General features: G+C 36.9%; 4 protein-coding genes across 4 annotated transcripts; 3 read left to right on the top strand and 1 right to left on the bottom strand.

Annotated features, from left to right (window-relative positions):
- Positions 1-3,693: 3,693 nt before the first annotated feature.
- On the top strand, positions 3,694-5,605 carry LOC105390666 (histone deacetylase complex subunit SAP30 homolog). Its single transcript, XM_011562007.3, has 3 exons — positions 3,694-4,353; positions 4,608-4,820; positions 5,409-5,605. Exons 1-3 carry the CDS (start codon positions 4,159-4,161, stop codon positions 5,535-5,537), a joined length of 537 nt encoding a protein of 178 aa, XP_011560309.2. The 5' UTR covers positions 3,694-4,158; the 3' UTR covers positions 5,538-5,605.
- A 1,171-nt stretch (positions 5,606-6,776) lies between these two features.
- On the top strand, positions 6,777-7,565 carry LOC125489353. Its single transcript, XM_048625046.1, has one exon. It carries the CDS (start codon positions 6,777-6,779, stop codon positions 7,563-7,565), a length of 789 nt encoding a protein of 262 aa, XP_048481003.1.
- Positions 7,566-9,980: 2,415 nt separating this feature from the next.
- Positions 9,981-12,961, bottom strand: LOC105390674 (exosome complex component RRP45). The gene is made up of 7 exons (XM_048624878.1): positions 12,824-12,961; positions 12,623-12,717; positions 12,321-12,543; positions 11,819-12,039; positions 11,229-11,480; positions 10,496-10,686; positions 9,981-10,130 (listed from the first exon to the last, which is right to left on the bottom strand). The coding sequence occupies exons 1-7, from the start codon at positions 12,887-12,889 to the stop codon at positions 10,036-10,038; spliced, it is 1,143 nt and encodes a 380-aa protein (XP_048480835.1). The 5' UTR covers positions 12,890-12,961; the 3' UTR covers positions 9,981-10,035.
- A 2,595-nt stretch (positions 12,962-15,556) lies between these two features.
- Positions 15,557-25,010, top strand: LOC105390927 (glutamate receptor ionotropic, delta-1). The gene is made up of 11 exons (XM_048624927.1): positions 15,557-15,784; positions 16,172-16,257; positions 17,231-17,416; positions 17,766-17,929; positions 18,435-18,604; positions 20,236-20,429; positions 20,835-20,933; positions 22,071-22,144; positions 22,562-22,681; positions 23,128-23,311; positions 24,465-25,010. Exons 1-11 carry the CDS (start codon positions 15,703-15,705, stop codon positions 24,759-24,761), a joined length of 1,656 nt encoding a protein of 551 aa, XP_048480884.1. The 5' UTR covers positions 15,557-15,702; the 3' UTR covers positions 24,762-25,010.
- Positions 25,011-25,051: the final 41 nt, after the last annotated feature.

Below are 25,051 nucleotides of genomic sequence, written 5' to 3'. Positions count from 1 at the left end.
ATATTATAATGATTAATTGAATTGAATTATTTAATTATTACATTGAATTTCTTATTAATTAACTTTTTGCAGACACATTTAATATTAATTACTGTGCATTATTAAAATATTAAAATATCCATACCTAAGTAGGGTAAAAGTACTAGTAACTGGCAGTTTAAGCGACTAGCAACACAAAAAAATATATTAAAAATAAAGTATTGGCCTGATTTAAGCACTGGTAGGCTTGAATTACTGGCAATAAGATGACGAACAATGATAGGCATAAATGGTAAAGATATATGATTAATATTCGATTTTAATGAAGTTTATATCCACTACCCCCAAAAAACCTACTAACTGGCAGTAAAAATTAGTAACTGTCACATGATGTTTCAGTAACTGGCACCTTTTAAAAAATCATACAATTAGGTCAATAAGTACTCTAAAATCAATAATATATTTAATATTAGGTAATGTACAATTACCTGTCTAGGTTCTGTACCGGTAAGACTCAAAATCACCGTTGTTATGGTCGACTTCTACGACAAAATGACAGTACAAGTATGCGACGAATTGTGGGTCCATATGAATGCAACAAATCTAGAAACCCTTGGATTTGGAAACGGAAATGGAGAAAGCAAATGCTTGTGGATCTTGATGTATTCATTCAGCAGCTTGGGAGAAGTGACCTGGCTGAGTTGAAGACTGCTGATGGTAGTATAGTTGCCTCTAAGCTGAAATTTCTTGCGGAAATTGAAGGTTTTTACGGCTTCCAGCTTCACATGCTCTGGGTAAAGACAGAATTAGTACAGCTCTTCTGAAAGCTATTACTATCCTCGAACAGCTTCAGAAGCTCTTCAACCAATTTTGTTTATAAGTCATGTTTTCAAGCTGTTTTATTAGGTCATCACGAACCATGTTTCTATCAAGTTCTCCAAGGACTATAAGAAAGCCTTTGATTCCATTTAGACCTGGGCGGTTCTGGAATTCCCTCGTTGTAACATGCATAGCGGCCTTAATGCAGCAACAGTATATTATGTCTACCTTGGACAGTCTATTCGACTAGGCAGAAGGAACTTCGAAAACGAAGCTGTAAGGTGCATAAAACAAAATATCTATTACTGGATTGGACTGCATAAGGGAAGATTTGACAAATTTTCATATAAATGCCTGAAGGCAAAGGTCTTCAGTCAATGCGTCTTGCTGGTGATGACGTATGGATCATAGACGTGGACACTGACGGTTGGACTGGTCCACCGATTCAAAATCGATCAGCGGGCATTGGAAAGATTTGTGGTTCTTTGAAGGACCATTTATCAGAAATAAGGTAATCCGTAAGAGAACTTGAGTAACCGATATAGCTCTTAAATTCTGTATGCTCAAGTGGCATTAGGCAGTGGCTGGATGAGGAAGGTCGAGAACAGAGTGCAGTGTCACTGCTGGTGAGAGGTCCAGCAGTGGACAATTACAGACTACTGTAGATTGCCTTGATTTTAGTCATTTTTCTGAAAAGAAACATGAAAGAAATGTTTACCGCACCAGTAAGTGCCAGTTATTGGTGCGTAAAAAAATGTATGCAGATTAGTAACTGGCAGCCCCGTGCCAGTTATTGAAACAAAGCTGCCTAGACACTGGGGGTTTTTACAGTGCACTTTAAATCGTATTTTCTGTCGATAGAAGGTATAAAATAGCTTAAAATCACAAAACACAAAATATTAGTAACTGGCAGGGGGTTGCCAGTTACTAAGTGAAGATATAAATTACATTTCAGTAACTAGCACCCTCAAATATAACTCAAAAGCAACTAAAATTACAGTGAAACGGGCTATTATGATATTGTTTAGACCTTCCCCTACTTCCTTGGTATTGTCACACTATCAAAAACTTATTTATTTTCGCGAAAACAGGCCATACAAATGTTGGTGTCTCCTTAAGAAAAACTTAACGCACGTGCTTTTTTTTGGCGATTTTTTCCGCTTTGACTGAGATAATTTCCAGCGCCGGAAAATACCCACCTAGCGCCGTAAAATTAAACTATAATATCAATGAATAATTGACATCAAAGATGGTCTTACTATATCCAAAAGCTTAATATATTTAGTTTTATAGTCAAAGTGCCAGTTACTGACACATGCCAGTTATACCACGATTTACCCTATTGTTTCGCAAAAAAATGTAACGGAAATACTTCAAATCATAGAAGTAAATAAACTGTACTTACTACTACATTGTACAGAATATATCAAAAAAGTTACAATTTATTCAGGGGTCTTCCTGAATAACTTATGTCCTACGACCTAAGTAAATTGATGAAAAAATATGTACTCTACATGGTAAAAATGTTCATGGGAAAAACAATTTTTCCGTAGAGAAGCATTTTTATTGCTAAGAAGTTGCTCAGTATGTCATTTTAAGTAAATCTCTTTCAGCTTATTAGGTATAGGAATTTTGAAACATCCTGTATAGAGAGGCGTGACGTCACACTGATTTTATTCTAAATAAGATAGTGTTTTCTTTTAAATAAAAAATATTTTTTTATAATATTTTTTTTGCTTAAATTTCTTGGAAGGGTAATAACAACTTTAAATACTTACTTTGTTTTTTTTGTATTTGTAGTTTTATCTTTAATACAAGAAAAAAATTAAATATTATTAAAGTAGGTTTAAGGGATTTTGTATTTAAGTTATATGCTATTATAACATGAGAAGTCTATATTGAATAATTAAGTACTCCTATAACCTATCATGATAATTATGTGTGTACTTAAGTAAAATAATACTTTTTTTTTAAAAACTTTAACTTAAACCTAAACTAAACTTTATCTAAGTACATCCTAAAATACATATTTTTTGTTAAACTAAAGCAAAAACAATTTTTATATTTTTGTACAAATGAAGCTATACTTAATGCTAATACATGTAAAAAATACAGAAAATAAAAAAAAATCACACACAGTCCATATGCTTAAACGAAGTTTTAACTAAGTACCTACTTATCTAAAGTTAATAAAGTTAGTTGAGTAAGTTCTCTAGTTTATTTTTATTTTTCTCGTTTACAAAAATTAAAAGCACTAAAAACTTACTTAAAATCTAGAAATTTGTAGCTGGATATTTCTGTATAGAACTATACATGCCTAACCTACATCTGTTTTCTATGTATATAGATAGGTAGGTATATACCGTCATAATAATAGTGTCACTTCGGCAGCCATTTGCTTACAAAATTAGAATGTAATCGTATAAATACAGCTATAAGAATACAGTGTTCAGCTTTAAAATATAAACAAATAGGTCTACGTATGTAATAATATTGGTTTGCTTCATAATATCAGAGCATAAATTGTAAAAAAATAACAAAACTCACCGCTTATGTGTTAATATCAAAACCGAACACACGATTTCAGCGCTTATTTCGTAGGGAACTTTACGTTTACTGTGAAGTAAATTCATCGGCAGGCATATGTCAGAAAAATACTTTCTTATTGGTACATTTTGAAGCTCCCGCCGTTTTTACACCAATCACAGTCACGGCGTTGGCATTATTTTTTTGTTTATGTCTAGATACGTAGAGTTGTGTAGCTGTGGAATTGCATTCAATGCACGCACACATTAGCAGTGAGTTTTCACAAGATTACATAAATGTTTCCTATAGTTTACTTTCGATGTGTGCGTTTCGTTTCTTTGTGTGCTTGTTGTTGAACGAACGAAATGAATGAATGTTAAAATTTATTTGTCGTTGTCGGACGATTGCGAGCAGCAGCGATTCGGTGCGAAAGTTTCTCGGTGAATTTAAATATATTTGGATTGATTATTGAAAATAAGGCAATATCCTGTGGTAATGTTCGAGTTTGTTGCGATTTAAAACTGTAATTTCGTGAGATTTGCGTTAATTTGTTTTGTAATTACTGTGTACTAAATTTTTCGTGAGTGACGATTTTAGGTTTTTAACCAAGAGAAAACAAGATATTTGTGATAAATAAAGTCTCACGACTAAAATACCATTTCCTTCATTGATCTTGCTATGATTTCGCAAGTGTTTCGATGTAGAAATGATTTGTTTTGTAACATAATATAACCTCATCCGACCCCTTTGTGAATACGTCGAACAATTCCATCGAAAACTGTTCCATTGTGAAGTGCGAGGTGTCTCGTGGGGGGTTTTTCTGACTTGTCCTATATGATTCAACGCGAGTATCAAATGAACAACGGGTTCAGTACAGGGGAAGAAGATTCTCGAGGAAATTCCGACCAAATATGTTGCCTTGTGGATGACGGCGAACGGTGCAGGCGTTCCGCTGGCAATGCGTCGTACAGCAAGCGGATTCAGAAAACCGTCGCCCAAAGAAGGCTCAAGCTCAACATAGACCAACAGGTAATAATTAATTACTTAATAAACATACTTCTGTTTTTTTAACCCCGACTCGAAAAGAGGTGTGTTATAAGTTTGATGTGTCTGGCTGTTTATCTTGTCAATGTGCAAGGTGGAAGCGTAGCTTCCAAATGTTAGATCTTGCGTAGATATTTTTATCCCTAATGTTTCTAACCAGGTCTTTTTCATCCTTCTCTAACAACAAAAACCTAGACCCCATAAAAAAAACTTAACAAACCTACCCTTATCCATTCCAGGCAAGGCACACATACATCTGTGATCATCACAAGAAAATGATCCAGTGCGCCAGGACAAAAAGGCCGAAGGACTCGGAGGACGACAGCAATGAGGCAGAGACGGACTCTCCGGAGGTGGACTGGTACCAGCTGCAGGTGAACACCCTCCGGAGGTACAAGAGGCACTACAAGGTGCCCACCAGGCCTGGACTGAACAAGGCGCAGCTAGCTGATGTAAGTATATTTTTTTCTATGTAACCTCTATGGAAGAACCAGGTAGAGTGCCCAGACCTTTGCCCAGCAGTGGGACACTATAGGTTCATTAAAAAAAACTCTGGTGTTAAGACTGAAAATGTATACTTAGGTCCTCAAATCTTGCTCTAAATTGCAGTCTTATTACTACCTCTTTGCACAAATATTATTGATACAGAATCTTTGATCAATATTGTATCATACTCAGATATTTATAAACAAAATTGTGGTAATTTAATCTACCTATTTATCGCGTTTGCTTTGTGGTCTAACATAATCAGACACTGATAGTAAAATTTATTGATTACAAACAACCTAAGCTGGCAATGCCACTGACAATAATAACAATGCAATAAATTATATGTATATCATGAAACTCTGACTGTTGCCCATGAGAGGTTTCATTTTAAGCAGGCTAAGGTAATTCTTTTAAAACCTGCATTTTAGTTGATTGCATAGATTGGTTAAGAAGGTTCTGGAAATTAACTTCTGGTAGTCTATAATTATTGGACTCACCAAAATACGTCATATTTATTATGAAACTATAATGTTATATTTTGTTTTTTTCAGACAATTCAGAAGCACTTCAAATCCCTGCCGGTCAATGAGAAGGAAATAGTGACCTATTTCATTTACATGGTGAAAACAAATGGCAACAAATTAGATCAGAAAAATGGAATAAATTCAGACACTATTTAAGTTTATATTGTGAATGTGATGTGTATAATTTATAGATTTAGCTTTATTTTAGAATTTATTTCATTGCTCTCCTTGATTGCTAAATAAGCTATGAATGATTTGTTAACTGAGATATATTACGACTGCAATTCTACCTAACTGATATGTGTAGAAAATATATCTGAATTAACATAGTATTGTACTGTATGCATAACGTGACCATTTATTTTATTTGTCAAAGCGGGACACCTGCGGAATTTCATATCCCTCAAAGATACATATATTATCTTTCTTTCTTATCTTCTTATCATTTCGCTCAGTTTGCTCAGTGCATCAATTGAAAGTTCAATCCCTACGATGAAAGAGTGAAATGTGAAAGAGATGCATGAATGGTGAATGACATTTTTTTATATTTATCTAATAATCTTGTAAAGTTGGTAAGTATATTTAGGATACTTAAGTACTTACTATGTTTTAATAAAAATATACAAGACGGGTACACTACATAAATCCGAATTACTATTTTGCAAATATGAAAATAACGATTTTTTAAATTATGAATTTCATAGTTTTAGTAAATTTTAAGTTTCCGAATAAGGAAAATTACGAAAAGTGTATATTAAACGAAATTTCAAACAACAGATTTATCAAAATGACCAAAGTAAATTTTTCGAATGTTATAATTTCCATGTTTTAATATTCCGAAAACACAAATCCCCGAATGTAACTTAGTTAACAATTTAACATTTTTTTGCTTCGCTCCACTTCGCTGCGCTCCGCTTTGTTTTTCAACAACTATGTGCACCGAAACGCTCCTCCTCGCTTTGATCGTCGTCGCACCTATCCTTAGGTCTAGATCCTAAGGTTTTTTTAGATTAAAAACCGTAAAAATCCGAGCAATTGTTTTGCTTTGTTGTGTAACTTAACAACAAATACTACAAATAGTTTTCTATTTAACAATATTTTTACTCTATATTTGAAACGCTCCGCTTTGTTTTTAGAAATCTATGTGCACCTAACACGCTCCTCCTCGCTTTGATCGTCGTCGCGCCTCTTCTTCATATTTAGGTTTTGGTTCTAAAGTTTTTGAAATGTTCATTTAATTTTTTACAAAATCACGAATTATCATATTTTTGGTCCGGATTTGATATTTTTGTGATTATAATAAATCTGTATTAAATTTTTCGTATACTGAAGTAATCGTATTTTTTTACGTTCGTGTATTTAACAATCGTAATAACAAACCTTCGTGATTATTATATGTTTCGTCAGGGAGGGCTGACCTCTCCGGACCTCTTCAACATTTATGTGAACGACCTGATCGAGGAGCTGAGGAGCACCGGCATCGGATGCCACGTAGGTAACGTGTGTTTTAACAACCTGAGTTATGCAGATGACATGGTGCTGCTCAGTCCCTCGATTGGCGGATTACGAAAGCTGTTGTACATCTGTGAGAACTTTGCACATAGGAACGGCATGATGTACAATGTAAAGAAATGCGAAATTATGGTGTTCCGGTTTAGGGGAGGTCCGGAGAGGGTACCCCCGGTTTATATGTACGGCTCAGCAATTCGGGTTGTCAAGCAGTTCAAGTACCTGGGGCACATCCTAACGGAGAGTCTCAGTGACGACGCGGACATGGAACGCGAGCGGCGCGCCCTGGCAGTTCGGTGCAACATGCTCGCGCGTAGGTTTAGTAAGTGCTCTAGGGATGTCAAGATTGTGCTCTTCAAGGCGTATTGTCAAAGTTTTTATACATGCCAACTGTGGACTAACTACACAAGAAGAGCATATAGCATCCTTAGAGTGCAGTATAACGATGCGTTGCGAATCCTGTTGAGGCTGCCGCGGTACTGCAGTGCGAAGGCCATGTTCGCCGACGCCAGGGTGCCCGACTTCTTCGCCGTGATGCGGCAGCGCGCCGCGGGGTGCTGGGACAGAGTGCGCAGCTCCAGTAACGAGCTCATTGCTGCTATAAACCAGGATATCTATGGAAATAGGTTTATGATACATTGGTCGTGCCTGCACCAGTCTGCCAATAAGAAGTAGAATAATTATTTTTTTTTACAATGTGTTTGACTATGTGCCCCTCTACAGCATTTTAATATTTTAGCAATATTTTAGCATTTTATTATTATATATAATTGTGTATTTTAACTATTCTATATTTGTAATTACTTTGACTTTATATGGGTTGTAATATTGCCTGAAATAAATGATTATTATTATTATTATATCTATTCGATTTTTATAAATGGATATTTAAAAAATCGTTATTGCAATATTGTGTAAATTAGGTAGGTACATCAAATCGAAAAAAAGTTTTTCGGAATTTTTGGGTGTTCTCATACCAGACGTTGTTTTTTTTAATAATTTGAGTAGTTTACGAGATAGTGTAGTAGTTTTCTTGAGATAAACCTCGACGAAAGTTGTGAAAAATTATTGCACGGAAATGTTCCCGCGTAAGCTCCATTTTTTACACCGACTTGTCAAATTCAAATGGTCAATACTCTTTTATTTTTTACTTTTTTTTAAATTCAGAAATGGAATTATGTTTGAAAAAACACTACATTTGATACACCAAAAAGGTTTCACTCTAATTTATTCCTAAGTATTCTATTCCCGATCTTTTCGGTGTAGCCCTCGTAATTTAAAGTTTTTATAGTGCATCTTATCTTAGTTTCACATTCATAAAAGTTAATACAGATTACTTTTTTGGAAAACATGTACTACCACGCATTTCTTCTTTGTTGGGAATCGGTAGGTGAGCGAGATAAATTTATATACACGATAGAGCAAGAGCGAGTAAATGATCGTCACTGAACGTGAGTCAAGTCTGAAAGATAAATTGTTGTCTCAAGTGATTAAAAGAAAGAAACGAAATATGGGATGAAGTTACAAAATGTAGGTAATTTAAATTATCGTTTGGTCTGTTTATGAAAGCGGGACATTTTTGCCCTCGCGGGGGACAGCGGGACGCACAGCTTGAAAGCGGGACTGTCCCGCCCAAAGCGGGACGTATGGTCACGTTATGTATGCATTAAACATGAATTTTATTGAATAAATGATCAGCATGTATTGATGATGTCTGCTGTGTAGGCTTAGATTTTTATGATCTGAAGTCCGAAGTCTAATTAATTTGCAGTGTAAACCCATCCTTGTTTACTACCAAACTATAATGCTATTGCACTTACATTTTCATTTTGTAAATTATAATTCTTCGTTTACTAAATGAAAATATAGCATAAGAACATTAATATTATGAAATTCTGTATTTAGATCTATTTATATTTACGCATTCAGTCATAAATTATTTTAAGGCTATATGAGCTTTAGTACAGGTGACTTAATGGAGAATGTTCTGCTAACAGCTGCTACAGCTAACCAATCTGAGGATTGAACAAAATTTTATCACATCACACAACATACTAATTTACGAAATATGTTCCTCGACATCAGTTGCTATCATTAAATACCAACTCAGCAAATGAAGGTTAGTAGATCCATGACTTACCTGTACGAAAGCTTTTGCCTTCTTTTTCTCATCCACTCTTATTCACTTATGATTTTATTCAAATGATTCTCCTTACTATTTCAAAGATAAAATTTCATTACAATTAACTCAATTGTTATTTATTTTCAATTGTTTTCTATAATGAGTGGGACACATACATTTGATATGCTCATGCTACAAAACGTAATCATATTCAGTGATGGGTTTGTACCATATTACATACCTATAGGAAAGGTGTTTTAAAATGTATGGTAAATAATAATATACATATTAATTTCGGGTGTTAAATCATTCATTTACGTGGCCAAGTAAATTCAGTATCCATTCTCTAAGATGTGTCATGTGTCCCACTCTAGAGAAAAGTTATATAGGTATATATTTGGATACCTAGTAACCTAGGCAGGGAGACTTATTATCAGTGATCGGCCTTTAATAGTCTGATTAGAAGGTAATACGACTTAAGTACACCATAGCTAAAGTGGTAGTCAAGATGCTGCTTCTGAAGTATGGGTCTCAGATTTGAACTTGCGTCGGGATAAATAAATATCTATAATCTATATGTATCTATCTATAATCTATGTATTTGTGTAGGTATATCAGTTGTGTGACTGTAAAGGCTCTGACTCGACATAATAAACATTGATATAATGATTGCAGTGTCTGTTACATCACCTCTCATAGAGGGTCGATCACTGATAAAATACTGTACCCTTTTTGTGTTGCAAAGAGGATAGGTAAATTAGAAAGATCTAAAAATAATAGGACGAAGTCTTTGGTCCCTATTTATTTCGAAAGTAATTCCGAATACCGATTCCTTTCGGACTACCTATCGTTTTTGTAACACCTCGTATACAGTGTTAAAATATTGTGATTGTATGTATAGTGACGATATTATGATGAGGGATTCTGCAATGCTAATATTTTAAGGTACTGCTAAGATAACAAACGTAAATTGTAAAATGAAATTTTATTACATTCTAATGTAACAACTTGATTTATTGGTTGTTATTTTTCATCCTCTGACTCTGATGATATTTCTATCCACGAGGAAGCGCCTTTCTTGGCCACAACTTCGGCTGTTAGTTTTGTAGATGCCACCACTGGAACAAGAATAATAATTAATTCACATTTATGCAATATAATTACAGTAGGTACAGAGTCTAAATGGTGTGCGGTCCCGGGTTGGATTTCTTCTGATTTACTTAATATTAATTATTAAGTCTTGATGAGTCCGAAAATTTGTCATAGGGGTTGTGGGTATACCTACATGATCTGCTTATCAATATGTCGCAGGCATCTGGTTTAATCTCCTTTTTCATTGCACCACTAGCCCGTTCATTGGATGGCGCTACTCAATTGTATGACTAGGCCGAACGTTGATTGTACAAGCGTCACAAAACGTAATAGATAACGTAACTGATAAAATGTCACCCAACACAACAAATACACAAAGGTAAGTACTTACCATCATATTTACTAGGTTCCTCCTTGATATCCTCATCATCATCTGCATCCTTCATATCCGCATCATCATCACTTTCTTTCAAGTCATTGGCATCATAGCTCTTCAAACATATGCTAAGGTCTCTCTTAGTTAGTGAGAGAACGTGATCACTTGTTATTATGTCTGCAAAGTTGATCTTTGTTCTCTTTTGTCTGAAAATGTATAAGGTAAATACTTTCGTTATTGTAGGTATGGGAAAATATAATAACGACTAGACCAATGTGGTAGCATAAGAGATACTACATATCCACCATAGCCTAAACAATGTTATAATCTACCTATACTGACAGTGAGAAGGCATGAAAAGGTTATATTTTGCAATTAAAGCTTACAGATAACAAAATCCGCAGTGATGTGTCATATATATTATATATTTATTTACTTAGTTTTAGGGTTTAGGTATTATTTTATTTTAGGAACTCCACAATCACAATTATGTTTTGATCTTTTTTTTTTTTCTTTTTTGCACACCCGTACTTTTTGATCCTCGTACCTCCTGCAGGTTGACTGGCAGAAAATGCTTTTAGCATTAAGTCCACCTAGTTGTACATTATTACGATTGTAAATTGTGCAATAAAGTATAAATAAATAAATAAATAAATGTGGGTACAACCAGTATAATTATCATGTCAAGGGTAATGGGAATAAACAGTGATAGAAACAACCACACAACATTTAAAAACTATTTTCTTACCTCAAGTTATCATCATTAATAATACTCTGCTTGATAAGGTCCACAATATCCTTGCACCGTGTACCGGCACTGAGGCTGGCTCTATGCACCAAGTTGGCACTGTATATGGCAGCTCCCGTCAAGTCTAGTAAGCACAGTTCTTTGTACTGGTTCATTCCAACTACTAGCAAGCCTCCACCAGTATTGATTCCCTCTTCTGTGCTACTCATGCATACTGATTCTTCCATGAAGCTTGGATCTGAGATTAGGATGCTGTAACAGATATGGGGCTAAGCTGTATTATATTAACATACCAATGCATGAAAACAAACAATATTGAAAGGGTTTGAATTGAACAACAAAGAAGTGTAAGAAAATGCATGTTTGTGACTTTTATATTTTGATGAATAAATTAAGAGCCATTTGACAATGAAGTGGCAGTGAAGTTGGTTTTGCAGAGCATATTTTACTGTAGTAGGTCAATATCATGGAAAATGAGACTACAGTGTACTACTTGTAATACAGCCAATCACAAAAAGAAATTTCAAACAAAGCATTTTACAGTGCTTAGTTTAAAATTGACCAATGTCGGGTAGTACTATAATACTTACTCATTCCCATAAATAGCAAAAGTGACACAGACAGGATAGTGGTATAAGACGGTGGGTATGGGATCCTTTTCAGTCATTGAGTGGATTATGACAGTGTCACCACTTTTAGTAACGTCTGGCCGCTTGAAGTGAGCCAAGGAGGTGAGAGTAGCTATACTAGCACACTCTATGAGGTTCCCAGCATGGTTCAGGACTTTAATGTCTACTCTTAGAGACCATACCTGAAATTGAGAAAGAATACAATGTAAGAAAGTATAAGTTCATAGATACAAATACTTACTTACATATCTTTTAATCTATGTAGAAGTAACAGAGAGCACTTCTTTAGCACAACTCACACTCATGTACTATTATAGCTCTCAGGCCTACACTTGAAGTGCTACTACTTGTGCTATAGTGTTTTGGCATTTTCGGTGAGTTTTGGACTAAAGCTTAAATGCAATAATTTATTTTGATCATAAATTCCTAACAGTATGTTTTAACTAATATTTTCTTTCCTTACCTTTTCTTCAACAACTATACACAGTGATTCCAAATCTATGCACTTAGAATCCTTATAGCATTTCTCTAGCAGTCTGTTGAGGTACACTGATAGGTCAGACTGCCTGTTAGCTTCAAATTGCGGGGCAGCCATAGGACCCAGCTCAACATTAACATATAATATACCTTCATTGGGCCTAATTTGTTTTGGCTGCACAACTTCACAAGAAACTTGAGCCAGTACTCTGAAAAAATCAACGGTGGATTAAATTCTATTCATATAGGTACCTAATAATAGTATAGTCATAATTTCAAAATACTAACCTTGTTTCTCCTAGAGAAACAATGCAACTTCCATATTCTGAGCCAAATGAGATTTTTAGTTTTCTGCTTTCATGGTAGGATCTACCGTCTAGTCGCTAAATAAATGTAAACATGTTTAATTATAGTTAGGTACGGCTACTTTGAGTTACGAACAATATTCTTTGTGTTCAACATGGATAATAGAAATGAATAAGTACTTACATGACCCTCTGAGACAATTTGCTGTATGAAATTTTTCTCACAGTTTGATAAACACACCTCTCTCATTTTATTTTGTGTAAATTCAACTTACGAAATACAAACCAAATCTTCGTTTCGAGGTTATAATTTTTAAGCAATGAGCCGTTTTCCTTGACAGCTGTCAGTTGAGCTTTTGGGTAAGCCGATAGATGGCGTGAAAACGCAGTGTACCAACTGTCAAAAATTACATAGAGAGCAAAGAGTACTAAACTCAGAATAAGAACTCACTAGTTGTGACTAAATGTCGGGTGGTAGCGCGAGCCATCCTTCCGAGGCTCAGACTGCATGTGGCTTGGGATAGTGCTAAGTATTCTGTGAATAGTTCTACCCGCGCCGTCACGTAGTGTTCTTTTCTCTATGCGCGCCGTTTGAACGGGTGCTGCGTGCGAGAACTGATTTTCTATTTTTATTTATTGTATGATCCTAAATAAGATCCTGCTCACGCACTCTACACCTCATTTTAAGTCATTTATTGACTGGACTATACTACGTTGCTACTATATTATTATTGTAAATGCTTTGATCAAACTTACCTCTGAACCAAGACGGCTTTCCGTCCAGTTAGTTTGGCATTCCGTTTTCGTAACTCTATCTTCAGATTGGCAAGGGACCATGATCCATAGTCCTTAGGCATTATTACAGTATAGCAGTCACTATCACAAGAGTCACTATCTCACAAGAGTCACTATCTCAAAAGAGTCACTATCTCAAGTGCACTAACTCTACAGTATCAAGGGAGGAGGAGCAGATAGCTCAACTACAACTCAATTAATACAGGAGAAACACAAGGAAACTGAGAAAACTTGAAAAGAACGGCTGTACGCACAATCGCACTGAACGCTGAAGCAACAGTGACATCGACATCATAGAGAAAATAATACTACAATTCTACCTACCTACGTCACTTTCACATTTCGTTAGCCTCACAGAATAACATATTGTGATCTAAGTGTGTTCTGAGGGTTTGAAAGTTGGTACAACCCCAGACAACGCCATCTATTTCTCCAAAAAAGAACTTTTTTTTTTTTTTAACAAACGCCTCATAACAAACACACAACACACACAAGTCAACTAAAATTTGACAACTATCACAGACCAGAAAACCAATCACAGATGTGTTTTTCAAATCAAGGAGAGGAGGTTATTATTCTTATGGATAAGTATAAGTTCGCTTGTAGAATTATCACAAAAATGGTTCGTGGTTCCCTGAGCCCTTCCTGAGTCCATCTTTTCTATTCTATCCTCTGTGGGGGTGTAAGTACTTGCACCTGTTTCTTTCGAATTGAAGCTTTGTGCATAGTTATACCACCAAGGTCTAAACTCCCTTCCTATGCTTGGACCATTTATTCTCACCACGCCGGTCCACTGTTATAGTTGGCTCACGAAATGTGCGAAATATATGTAGTTACTTACCTATGCAGGTTTCCTCACGATGTTTACCGTCACAATAAAGAACTCATTGCGTGGAATAGGTCAGCGCCGGGTAGGGCATGCAATACCGTAATACCGGTATTCGTAATACCGGTATTAGGGACAAAATTCACGCTTTTTTAAATACCGGTATTGAAAGTTAATACCGGTATTGAAGTAATACCGGAATCGGACTTTTTTAGGCTATAATAAAGCGATTAAGATATAGTATTCCTATGTACTGTGGAAGCGCACTTGTTTCCAACCGTTTGATGCAGTTTTCGGCCGTTTGATATCTACTGTTGTCCATGCGTAAACGGACACTGGATGTAAAAATAATAATTTATTGTAAAATTTAAACTCTAATACTCAATTTTCGTAAAAATCTATTACAAAATACTGAATTTCTGCTTTTTCTCGTTTTATTTTGACCTATACGACCTTTAATCACAATATATGCCATTTATTACAAGGAAATCTAATACCGGTATTAATACCGGGATCCCGGTATTGAGTTGCAATACCGGAACTCAATACCGGTATTGAAAATAGTTCCGGTATTGCATGCCCTAGCGCCGGGATTCGAACCTGTAGTGTAGTATAATACCTACTGTAGGACGAAAAGTACCTTGTTAGATATGTGCAAAAAGGCAAGTAGGCACCAAGTAGGTTATATCAACAACATAGGCAAGCTTGAGTAATCTATAAGGCTTATAGGTAACCAGTAATACTAATGGCATAAAATACTTAGTACTAAAACAACTAGGTAGATACTTACCTACTTTCCTACCCACAAAGGTAATTGTGTTGATATTTGGTCAAGATAATGATCGCGTTACGAAACTCGTCCATATTGGTGGCCATGTTATGTGGACACGACAATTTACTGAACAACATGCCATGCCCATGCCACCTCATTACGGAGACAACACGATAGAATAATATGGATAATCGAATCGTGCCAAAAACTTCGTCTGCCTAATGCGCGTCTTGCAATCGGCGCGTTTAATTAAACGACATAAATTATAGTTGTAGTAGGCAGCAACACATAAGTATTTTTGGCGCCCAACGTGGAACACAATACAAAGAACACCACTGCGTCGATAAAATAAAATTAATCTAAAGTCTACTTACCTACATAGGCACATAAAGTAACATTATCATAATTTTAAAGCGGAAATCCAAAAACGAAAACCTTTTAACGAAAGCCCACTACAAATCAATCGCCAATCCGTCGTATCAACACACACATCATCCGTCCATCGCACAGCCAACAGGGCCCCCAGTCCAGCCACAGTACACGGACGCAGGGCCTCGCGATGAGTCGCGGAAAGCGCGGCAATCGGGCGCCGGCAGTCAAATGAGTCTGTCGAGTCACTCGGCTAATACCGGTAATATCGGAACAGTACCGGTAATATCGGGATAATGCTATGGCCGGTATAGAGCTGTTGATCTCCAGCATATGCTACAATGCCACGTTTTGCGATGCCTATTACGATAATTCGGGATTGGGTGAATATTTTTTTATAGTTTTAGTAACTTTGTAGGTGCATGGTTCTTTAATTGGAACCTCTGAATTTGATGTAATGAAATTGAGATCAGTCAAAATAAGTACAGATCGTTGGGAGAAGTTTTGAACAACTTGTGCAAAGAAAATTATCTGTTAGTTCTATAAATAATTTAATGCTGCCGCTTCACGGGTTCGATGTCGGCGTAGATATACCTACGTCCCTTTATCGCGATTGGTGGGGCGCGCATTAAACAAGTTTATCGACGTCGATAACAGATCCGTGCCGCGGCCGCTGAAATTACTGATATTCTTCTTCTATGTCGTATTCTATCTCTGCATACTTATATTTTTGTACCCTTGTATTCACTACCGTATATACCAACCTACAGATGAGCGCCTTACTAAAAAGCAGAATGAGTTCTTGGCACTACGAAGCGAAGTAAATGGAAAACATCTCAGAATTGCGACATATAACGTAAGTTTCATTCTTCAGTGTTTTGTTTACTTTTCAGTTATCTCCCTCCCTATCTGTGCAAAACAAACAATTTTAATAAGTGTAGTTAGAAATCTATGAATAGGTAGGTACTAAGTAGGTACTCGTAGTGACACTATCATCAATCATAAAGAACTCGTAAACAGGACATGAGCCTCCTCGTGGCCTCCTCTATAACTCACTAGCTAGCTTTGCCGAGGGGTTTTCCGTGGTTTCCAGGATACAAAGTAGCGTAGGTATACATTTGTAGCATTCAGCGGGGAAACCATTAATATTTAGGATTAAGGATTTTTGAGTTCATTAATTTTTTCAAACAAGTACTGCACCAATTTACCTACTCCTAAACGGAAAAGGCAGTCTTCATAATGCTTCGCCGTCAACAATATTGAAGTACTTATCAGAATATTACTAACTAAAATTATAAACATTGTTTTAAAATTTTAACAAATCTTTAAAAAAATTGGAGCCATTTGGTGTCGGTATTTTGTAAGTGGAACATTTTCATTGCTCTTGAGTGTTTTACATTCATAAAAAAAAAAAAAACACGCACTCACGCCTTGTACTAATGTACTCCCTTGCGGGGTAGGCAGAGGTGCATTGCTGCACCCACTTTTCGCCAGAGTGTTATGTTAGTCCCAATGTAATAGGGGGCGGGCCTATTGCCATTTTACGGGCACATCCAAGACCCGAGAACAAATATCTGTATTTAAACAAATATCTGCCCCAGCCGGGAATCGAACCCGGGACCATCGGCTCAGTAGTCAGGTCACTAACCACTACGCCATTCGGTCGTTTACATTCATACTTATAGATATAATATTTTTTCTTATATATTAGTGAATTCGACTTCGTAAGCTTGTTGGATATAGTTTTAGACGCCCAAAATGACCTCCACAACTGCTGTTAAGTTTTATCAAGAGATTAACTACCTACCTAGTTAAATGTTTTTGTTTAGAACTACCCCCTGAGCTATGTGGAGGAGATCAACGGGACGCTGGTCGGGCAAGGAGTGGCGTTTGTCATCGTGGACATCCTGCGGAAGCGATTCAACTTCACATTCGACGTGATACTGGCTGAGAAGAACTATGAGTCTGGGGGGTCGAAGCCGGAGGATTCTGTTATAGGACTGGTTAATAGTAGCGTGAGTATAGTTTACCAGCTACCTATACATTCAAAGAATTAGACACAGTTTAGTTAGAGTCCTTGCTAATTTAGTAGGTATCTAATCGTACAAAATATTGTAATGGTTTACAATGAATGCTTTTCTACACAGGGACACCTATTATTCCTAACATAAAAATACAAAAGTGAAATCCTATTTCATTGGGACTATTTGGGACTACAAAAATACGATTTACACCGGCGAATAGGGGTGCAGATATGCACCTCTTCCATCCTTATCCTACCTATCCTACCTATAAGATATAGGACACTGCTTGGGTGACACAAAGGATAATTTCTTATGCCGTATGTAAATACTTAACTCGTAGATAGCGGACTTTGCCGCAGCATTTCTGCCGATCCTGTACGACTATCAGACGAAGGTGTCCTTCTCTCACCTCCTGGATGAGGGCGTCTGGCTGATGATGTTGAAGAGGCCTAAAGAGTCAGCAGCCGGGTCTGGACTCCTCGCGCCGTTCGAGTATGAAGTATGGTAAGATATTCAATCAACTATATATATACTTTCTTAAACTATTTAGATAGGTAGATTAGATAGAATACTTACACTTTATTGGTACACCTAAAAATTAATAAAATTTAATACTGGTAACTTAATAAGGGCACAAAGGGCAGTCTCAATTATCACTAAAAGCGATCGCTGCCAGGTAACCTTTGGATGGAAAAACTTTTATTTATTGAGATCTACAATCTGAAGAGTCAAAGATCTTTTCAAGCTCGTATCCATTTATCATAAAAAATTGATTAAAATTTCAAACCCCGTACCGTATTATTAAAAAGATGACGAATTATTTGAAGAGGCTCAATCAATACGTAATTCTACACAATATTTACTTACTGTACGACCTTCATCGAGGTTACCTATTTACTATTAGAATGTAACTAGGTCTATAACAAATACTTTTAAGGTAAATGACTAATGCGTTGTAGACTGTCTCTTATCTAGAGACTTTAATATAAACTGACCCTTAATATTCTAGGTACCTAATCCTGGCTGCAGTACTGAGCTACGGTCCATGCATAACTCTACTGACAAAGCTCCGCAATAAGCTAGTGACAGACGAAGAGGCTCCGATACCGATCAGCCCCAGTTTCTGGTTTGTCTATGGCGCCTTCATCAAGCAAGGGACCACCATGTCTCCGGAGGCTAGTGAGTACTCGTTACAATCTATCTAACTGTGTATAAACTGTTTTTTTTTGCAAAATATCGTTTAGCTGCTACGAATGTGCTACGAGCTATGGCGTAGCAAAAAAGCTTCTGCTACGAGCCGCCTTCGTAGCGCTGCTACGAGACCGCGTAGCCAGTAATGTTTTCAAAATGGGCAACGGTCGTCGCAAACTGCCCATTCGTTAGCTCGTCCACTGATAAAGTTACACTCTATATAGAAACCTGTAGCACACACGATATTAATGTCAATGCTATTTACATTTACAACGTACCCATTTCTCATTATTAGACATTTTACATTTACAATCGATGGCATCGCTAATAGTTCTCAGTCATCTATCATTGGGACCCGCCTCTCGCATTAGGTACCCATGTGAAAAGTACCTTCCATTTTGTCCACGTGTTATTTTATAGCAGGTGTCACAAAACGGGTAACTAGGTAGTACTTACGTGATTTATATGAATACTTATAAAGTAACTTGAGCCAAATTTAAGAAATCCTAGCAATCACAAGTTGATAACAAAAGCCAACTCATATTTTCAGGAAGGAGTTTGTAGCTAAAAAAGTTTGTTGGGAATTTCTGTAATGTAGGTTTCTTTAGGAGAGGCCTACGTCCAGCAGTGGACTGCTGCTATAGGTTGATGATGTTGATGTTTCGAACATATAATAAGACTAATTATAATAATTATAAATAGCTTTAAAATCTATCGACGTTTTCAATTAATGGAAACGAGTACGCTCGTAACCAACCTATGCACTGTAATTACAATGTGTAGACAAAAAAAATGCTCTTGAACTGACCTACAGCCTGTCTGTACCTCTCTATTTAGACATAACTAATCACTTAGGCCATGACAATGGTAATGCTATTGCGATGTTACCCCAATTCCTTTCAGTTATTCAACAGCTAGTAACTACAGTCGAAGATGACTATCTGACCATTACGTTATTGCCTCGGGTCTAATCGTGAACCCATCAAGCCATCAGGTGGTTAAACACATATATACAGGGTCACACTGTTAGTAGGTGACACGTGTGTAAAAGTGTTATAATCGAGCTTTCATGTAATAAATGTACTATCAGGGAATCGGAGTTTATAACCGCTTTAAGCCTGCAAGCATCGCACGATGAGTTGCGTAAGATACCTACTATGGTTTTAAATTAGGATTTTCATGAATGTCTTCTATGGTAAGAACATAATAAATTAGTATTGTTTGTACCTATAGTTGTCTAATCTCAAACTTCTTTGATTACTTATTTATAGGCACAGTAGACATACACAGATATAGTTAAGTATTTTATTTATTTATTTACTTACCCCACTGGGCACTGGCCATAATATTATAACGGACTTTGAAGCCTGAGTAGCTGTAAACTAGGTTGAGAAAACAAATAAGTTTCAATCTAATTTTGTCATTGACCCAGTAGATGAAACTAGATATAGGAAATTTTATGATTCTACGGGCATTAAACAACTATCAAGGGTTATAATAAAATGTCGTTTTATTTACCGACTCTTATTTGCTAGACACTAATAACTATAGTACTTAATAAATAAACCTTTTTTTTTTGGCCATAGCTTTTATGACTAAACCCGTCACGATAATTCCAGACACCACTCGAGTACTGTTCGCTACATGGTGGATGTTCATTATACTGCTCTCTGCATTCTACACGGCAAATCTGACAGCTTTCCTGACCTTGTCCAAGTTTACCCTGGACATAGAGTACCCTCAGGATCTTCTCAGGAAGAACTACAGGTGGATGGCTCAAGAAGGCGGCACTGTGCAGTATATTGTCAGAGATGTGAGTTCCTATTTTAGCAACGTTCCTATGCCTACCTATCTAGGTAATTCTATTTAATGGGGGCATAGGATAGACAGATAAGTTCTACGATCCTGAGCCTAAATGATTTCGCTCACTGATACGCTATGCCACCACTGGCTTACACAAACGGTCTCCGGCAAAATTAAAAGAGAAAAAGGTTCTACTACAACAATAATAATCATTAAACTATAAAGCACAGGGCTGAAATATACGGCCAAAGGCCTTGAGTTCGATTCCCGGCACAGATAAATTAGCTCTCGTAAATGGTGAAGATGGCTATCAAGCGATTGGACTAAACATAAACACTGAGCATCAATTCACCTCAGCCTCTCCTGTAATTTTAGTATGTATATACCTACCTACTGATATGCTCCCTAATTTCAGCCCAACGAAGAGTTGCACTCGCTAAACGTGATGGTGAAGAACGGGCGCGCCGAGTTCCGCTCCATCAGCAATGACTTCGACTACTTGCCGCTGGTGCAGGTGATTACTTTCACCATTCAATTATTATTATTTTTTATTTTTATTGCACAAGTTTAGGCTCCTACTTGAATAGGACTTACATATTCTGCAACCATCTATGGTCTTACTGAAACTGTAAAGCACGATTTTTAGAATTAGGGTGATTGGTAAGTCGATGTATTCCTTTAAATGGGTTATAGTCGAAGGCATTTCCAGTCGATTGAACCCCATAATGTATTATCCGAAAGTCAACCATTTCTGAGTTATTTAAGTTTTAAGTTTTTATATATATTATATCGTTGAATCTATCGTCATCGAAAAGTATTTTCGGCTAACCGTGTTATCGAACAAGCATTATTTCGGTAAAGCAACCTTGTAGTCGATCTGTGCCTTTGAGGAACCGTACTATCGGAGAAAAATAATTAGCAAACGGTTCGGAGCTCTACAAAGTCCAGTTATAAGACATTTTACCTTAAAATTTAAACAAAATCTTGTTCGTTTCCCTACTGAAATTTGTCCGCCTATGCGGTTGTTTTGGCTATATCTTGGTGATACCTTAATCGATTTTAGATTGGAATATGTCATTTTAAAGCTTATAAATTGATTATGTTTTTAAGCTGTAGTGCCTGAAAAATTGTCAGATAAAATTCTTTTTTAAATTAGCTTTTTTGTTTTCATCTTTCGTAACATTTTCTTAATGTTCCATCTATTTTCAAGCACTGTGTCTAAATTAAGTTAAATATTGCGCAATTAATGATTATTATTAGTTGACTAAGGTGTCAGCAATGCAAAACCATCAAAAAAGTATTAAAAAAATCGTTAGTTTTTGAAATATTTTGCTTTTAAACATAAATTTCGGCAAAATTCCTAAAAAAAACTTAAAACTTAAATAACTCAGAAATGGTTGACTTTCGGATAATGCATTATGGGGTTCAATTGACTGGAAACGCCTTCGTCTACAACCCATTTAAAGGAATACATCGATTTTCCAATCACCCTGTATAATAACGGTTGGTAACTCAGTGGTCAGCTTTTACGATATAGGTATATGGCGCTTCAAATCCCGGCCCTGCAGTTCTTTGGAATTTATTTAAGTATCCGAAAATGCGATTTTAATGTGAGCTTTATCTTCAAAAATCTCAATCTTTCACTTGACAGGGCGGTGCCGTGTTGGTGCGCGAGGAGACTGCCGTGCTGCACCTCATGTATGGAGACTACTTGAGGAAGGCCAGGTACGTTCTAGCAGATATCCCATCATCATCATGATCATCAGCCCGTAATCGTCCACATAGGTACCTACACAGCAGAATATATCCGTCAAAAATGCAACAGATATGTAGGTAAGTATGTTTCTTCACGCCTGGGCTGCGTTTTATCATATTAGGTACATAAACAACCGAATCACCCTTCGAGAACTACTACGTTTTTAAAGGGAAGCTTTTTCTTCTAGATCACAGAGGTATACATAAATTGTACCTGGAGTGGCAACCTCTTATAAATACATCTCGTTACTTGTTTCATTACTAAATTCCGTTAAAATACCTAAACAACAACACGATACCAGTTCGATGGTTTATTTTAGCAGAATTCCGTTCCTTTTCCCTTTATACCACTACATATACTATACTCACAACCACTCCCCCTCCCAGGGAAGGCGTAGAAGAGGCGGACCGGTGCACGTACGTGGTGGCTCCCAACGCCTTCATGACCACCATGAGAGCCTTCGCCTACCCGAGGAACTCCACGCTGCGACGGCTGTTTGATCCTGTGTATGTGGGTTTTTATACCTATTCGCTCCAAAAAGCACGGTTTCTCGTTGAGTGACGTATCATTCGTCCGTCGCACCCTGGGTAGATAGCTACTAACACTGATCTGACTGGCCAGTCTTTTCCCACGGTGACCCTTACCTATCTTTATGTTTGCCATCGACATGATAAGATCAAGATGCAGAGTAGGTAAATACTAAATACTGTAAAAGGGTGAGACAACACATCTTTTAGCTGTAAGTATAAAAAATACAGCCTGCTAACATGGGACATGGGCCAAGGCCAACACTATAGAATTATGAAATCTCCAGGATTGGCAGGCAGGTTATAGAACACAAAAATAACACTAGAGTCACTGACATTTCCGCCCGCTTTATGACTTTTGATAATTCTCATTTTCATCTCCCAGTCGTTCCAATTTTATTATGAATGCAATAAACCACCCCCAGATTAAACTACGTGGAGCAAGCGGGCCTAATAAAGCACCATCTACACCGGGACCTGCCCAGCACTAAGATCTGCCCGCTGGACCTGCAGTCCAAGGACCGGCGCCTGCGCAACAGCGACCTGCTCATGACCTACCTCATCATGCTGGCGGGGCTGGCCGCCGCCACCGCCGCTTTTATGGGAGAGGTATTTGTATATGTAAACTGCTTTATTTCGATATGTAAACTGCTTTATTTCGATATAGAAAGATATACCTACCCGTGGCAGATTCAACAATAGCTTAAGTACCTGCTGCGTCGAACGCTCACCCGTCTAGGTACCTACTTGACAATGAGCAGAAGATACTGTTAGGTCACCTGTGATGTGCGGATAGAATGTGTCAAGTAAAAATCGCGGGATACCACTGTTTGTCGGGTTCCGCTCATCTGGCATAATCTTTATTGACCAAAACTCATTTCGCATTACTCGTATGGTCTAAACTTTTTTGGCCGAACCATCACTTTGCCAAGACTTATGTGGCATAAGGCTCGTTTCGTATAAAACTCTTTAGGCACAATCTTTAAACACCTAAGTTTCGTTTGCTCAAATTTATGTTCGTCTATACCTATGTATAATCTTGTTTCTCCTAATGTTACCTTAATAAATAATATATTAAGTATGTAGTAAATGTACAAATTGTGGTATTTTTCTCCTACATCCCGAAAATCACGATATTGTATGATCAAAAAATCGAAAGTTAACGACCAATATAATTATTACAAACCCCATGAGATCGAAACCTATAAATAGGTGCGACGACGAGCAAAGCGAGGAGGAGCGTGTTAGGTGCACATGTTCATCAAAACCAAAGCGGAGCGTTTTCCAAACAGCGGAAACAATACAAGGCACCAGTTTGCGCTATGTAGGGAGACGCTCCGTCAAAGTTAAAGCCAAACTAATATTATTACTTTGTATAAACCTATGCCATAGCATTATTAGGCTATTCAAGATTTGGCCATACCATTATTAGGCTAAACAATGTTATGCGAAATAACTTTTTACTAAACGAGATTTATGCCATACGATTTTCGGCGTAACGAGACTTTGACCAAACGTTACTATGCAATACGAGATTAGGCAAAAAAATCTTATGCCAAAAAAGGTAGAACCCTGTTTGTCTATTGCGGCACTTCTTCGTTTATTGCGGCAAAGACGATTCGCTCTTAACCGGAAAAAGCGCAAACGATTACCTTTTTGGATGCGTTTAACTTACCGTCTATCAACCTTATGAGCACTTGAATTATTCTTGCCTTAATTAAATGTTTGACTAGCAACAAACTAAAACATTCCATTCTTCTAGATGATCTTCAAGCGCTACATTCGGGTGAAATGGAAGGTGAAGGTACACAGCGGTCTGATTGGCCAGAAGAAGAAATCTCAGAGCAAGAAGAAAGAAACCAAAAAACGATGGACCGATGACACTAAACCGCCTCCCTACGAATCATTGTTCGGCCGCAACTCAAGATATACTGGCTCAGAGAACACGGAGCATAAAGTTATAAATGGGCGTGAGTATTGGGTGGTTAATACAATAAGCGGGGACAGAAGGCTAATACCTATAAGAACTCCTTCTGCTTTCCTGTATGAGCGAAAGTAAACTACATCGTTGAATCGAGAATGGTTTAAAACTGAATCGCATTCGAATGGTTTCTCTGACTTAGATGTGACTTGTGCTTGTTGCACTGGAAAATACCTCTTATTGAATTAAAGTATACATTAGATTTAGGATAATACATTAGATTTATACTCTAGCTTGTTTGTATTTTAACTTGTACTTTGTAATTGGCACGATCACTAATGTACTTTATAGATTTAAGTTTACTTAATAAATGGAGTAGACCTATAATTTCTATTTTTATTTAATACTTAATGACGAAATGAAATACA

Source organism: Plutella xylostella, chromosome 13, assembly GCF_932276165.1.
Source record: "Plutella xylostella chromosome 13, ilPluXylo3.1, whole genome shotgun sequence".
Taxonomy (NCBI): Eukaryota; Metazoa; Arthropoda; class Insecta; order Lepidoptera; family Plutellidae; genus Plutella; species Plutella xylostella.
The sequence above is the reverse complement of the archived record's forward strand: the minus strand, read 5'-3'. Positions and strand labels throughout refer to the sequence as shown.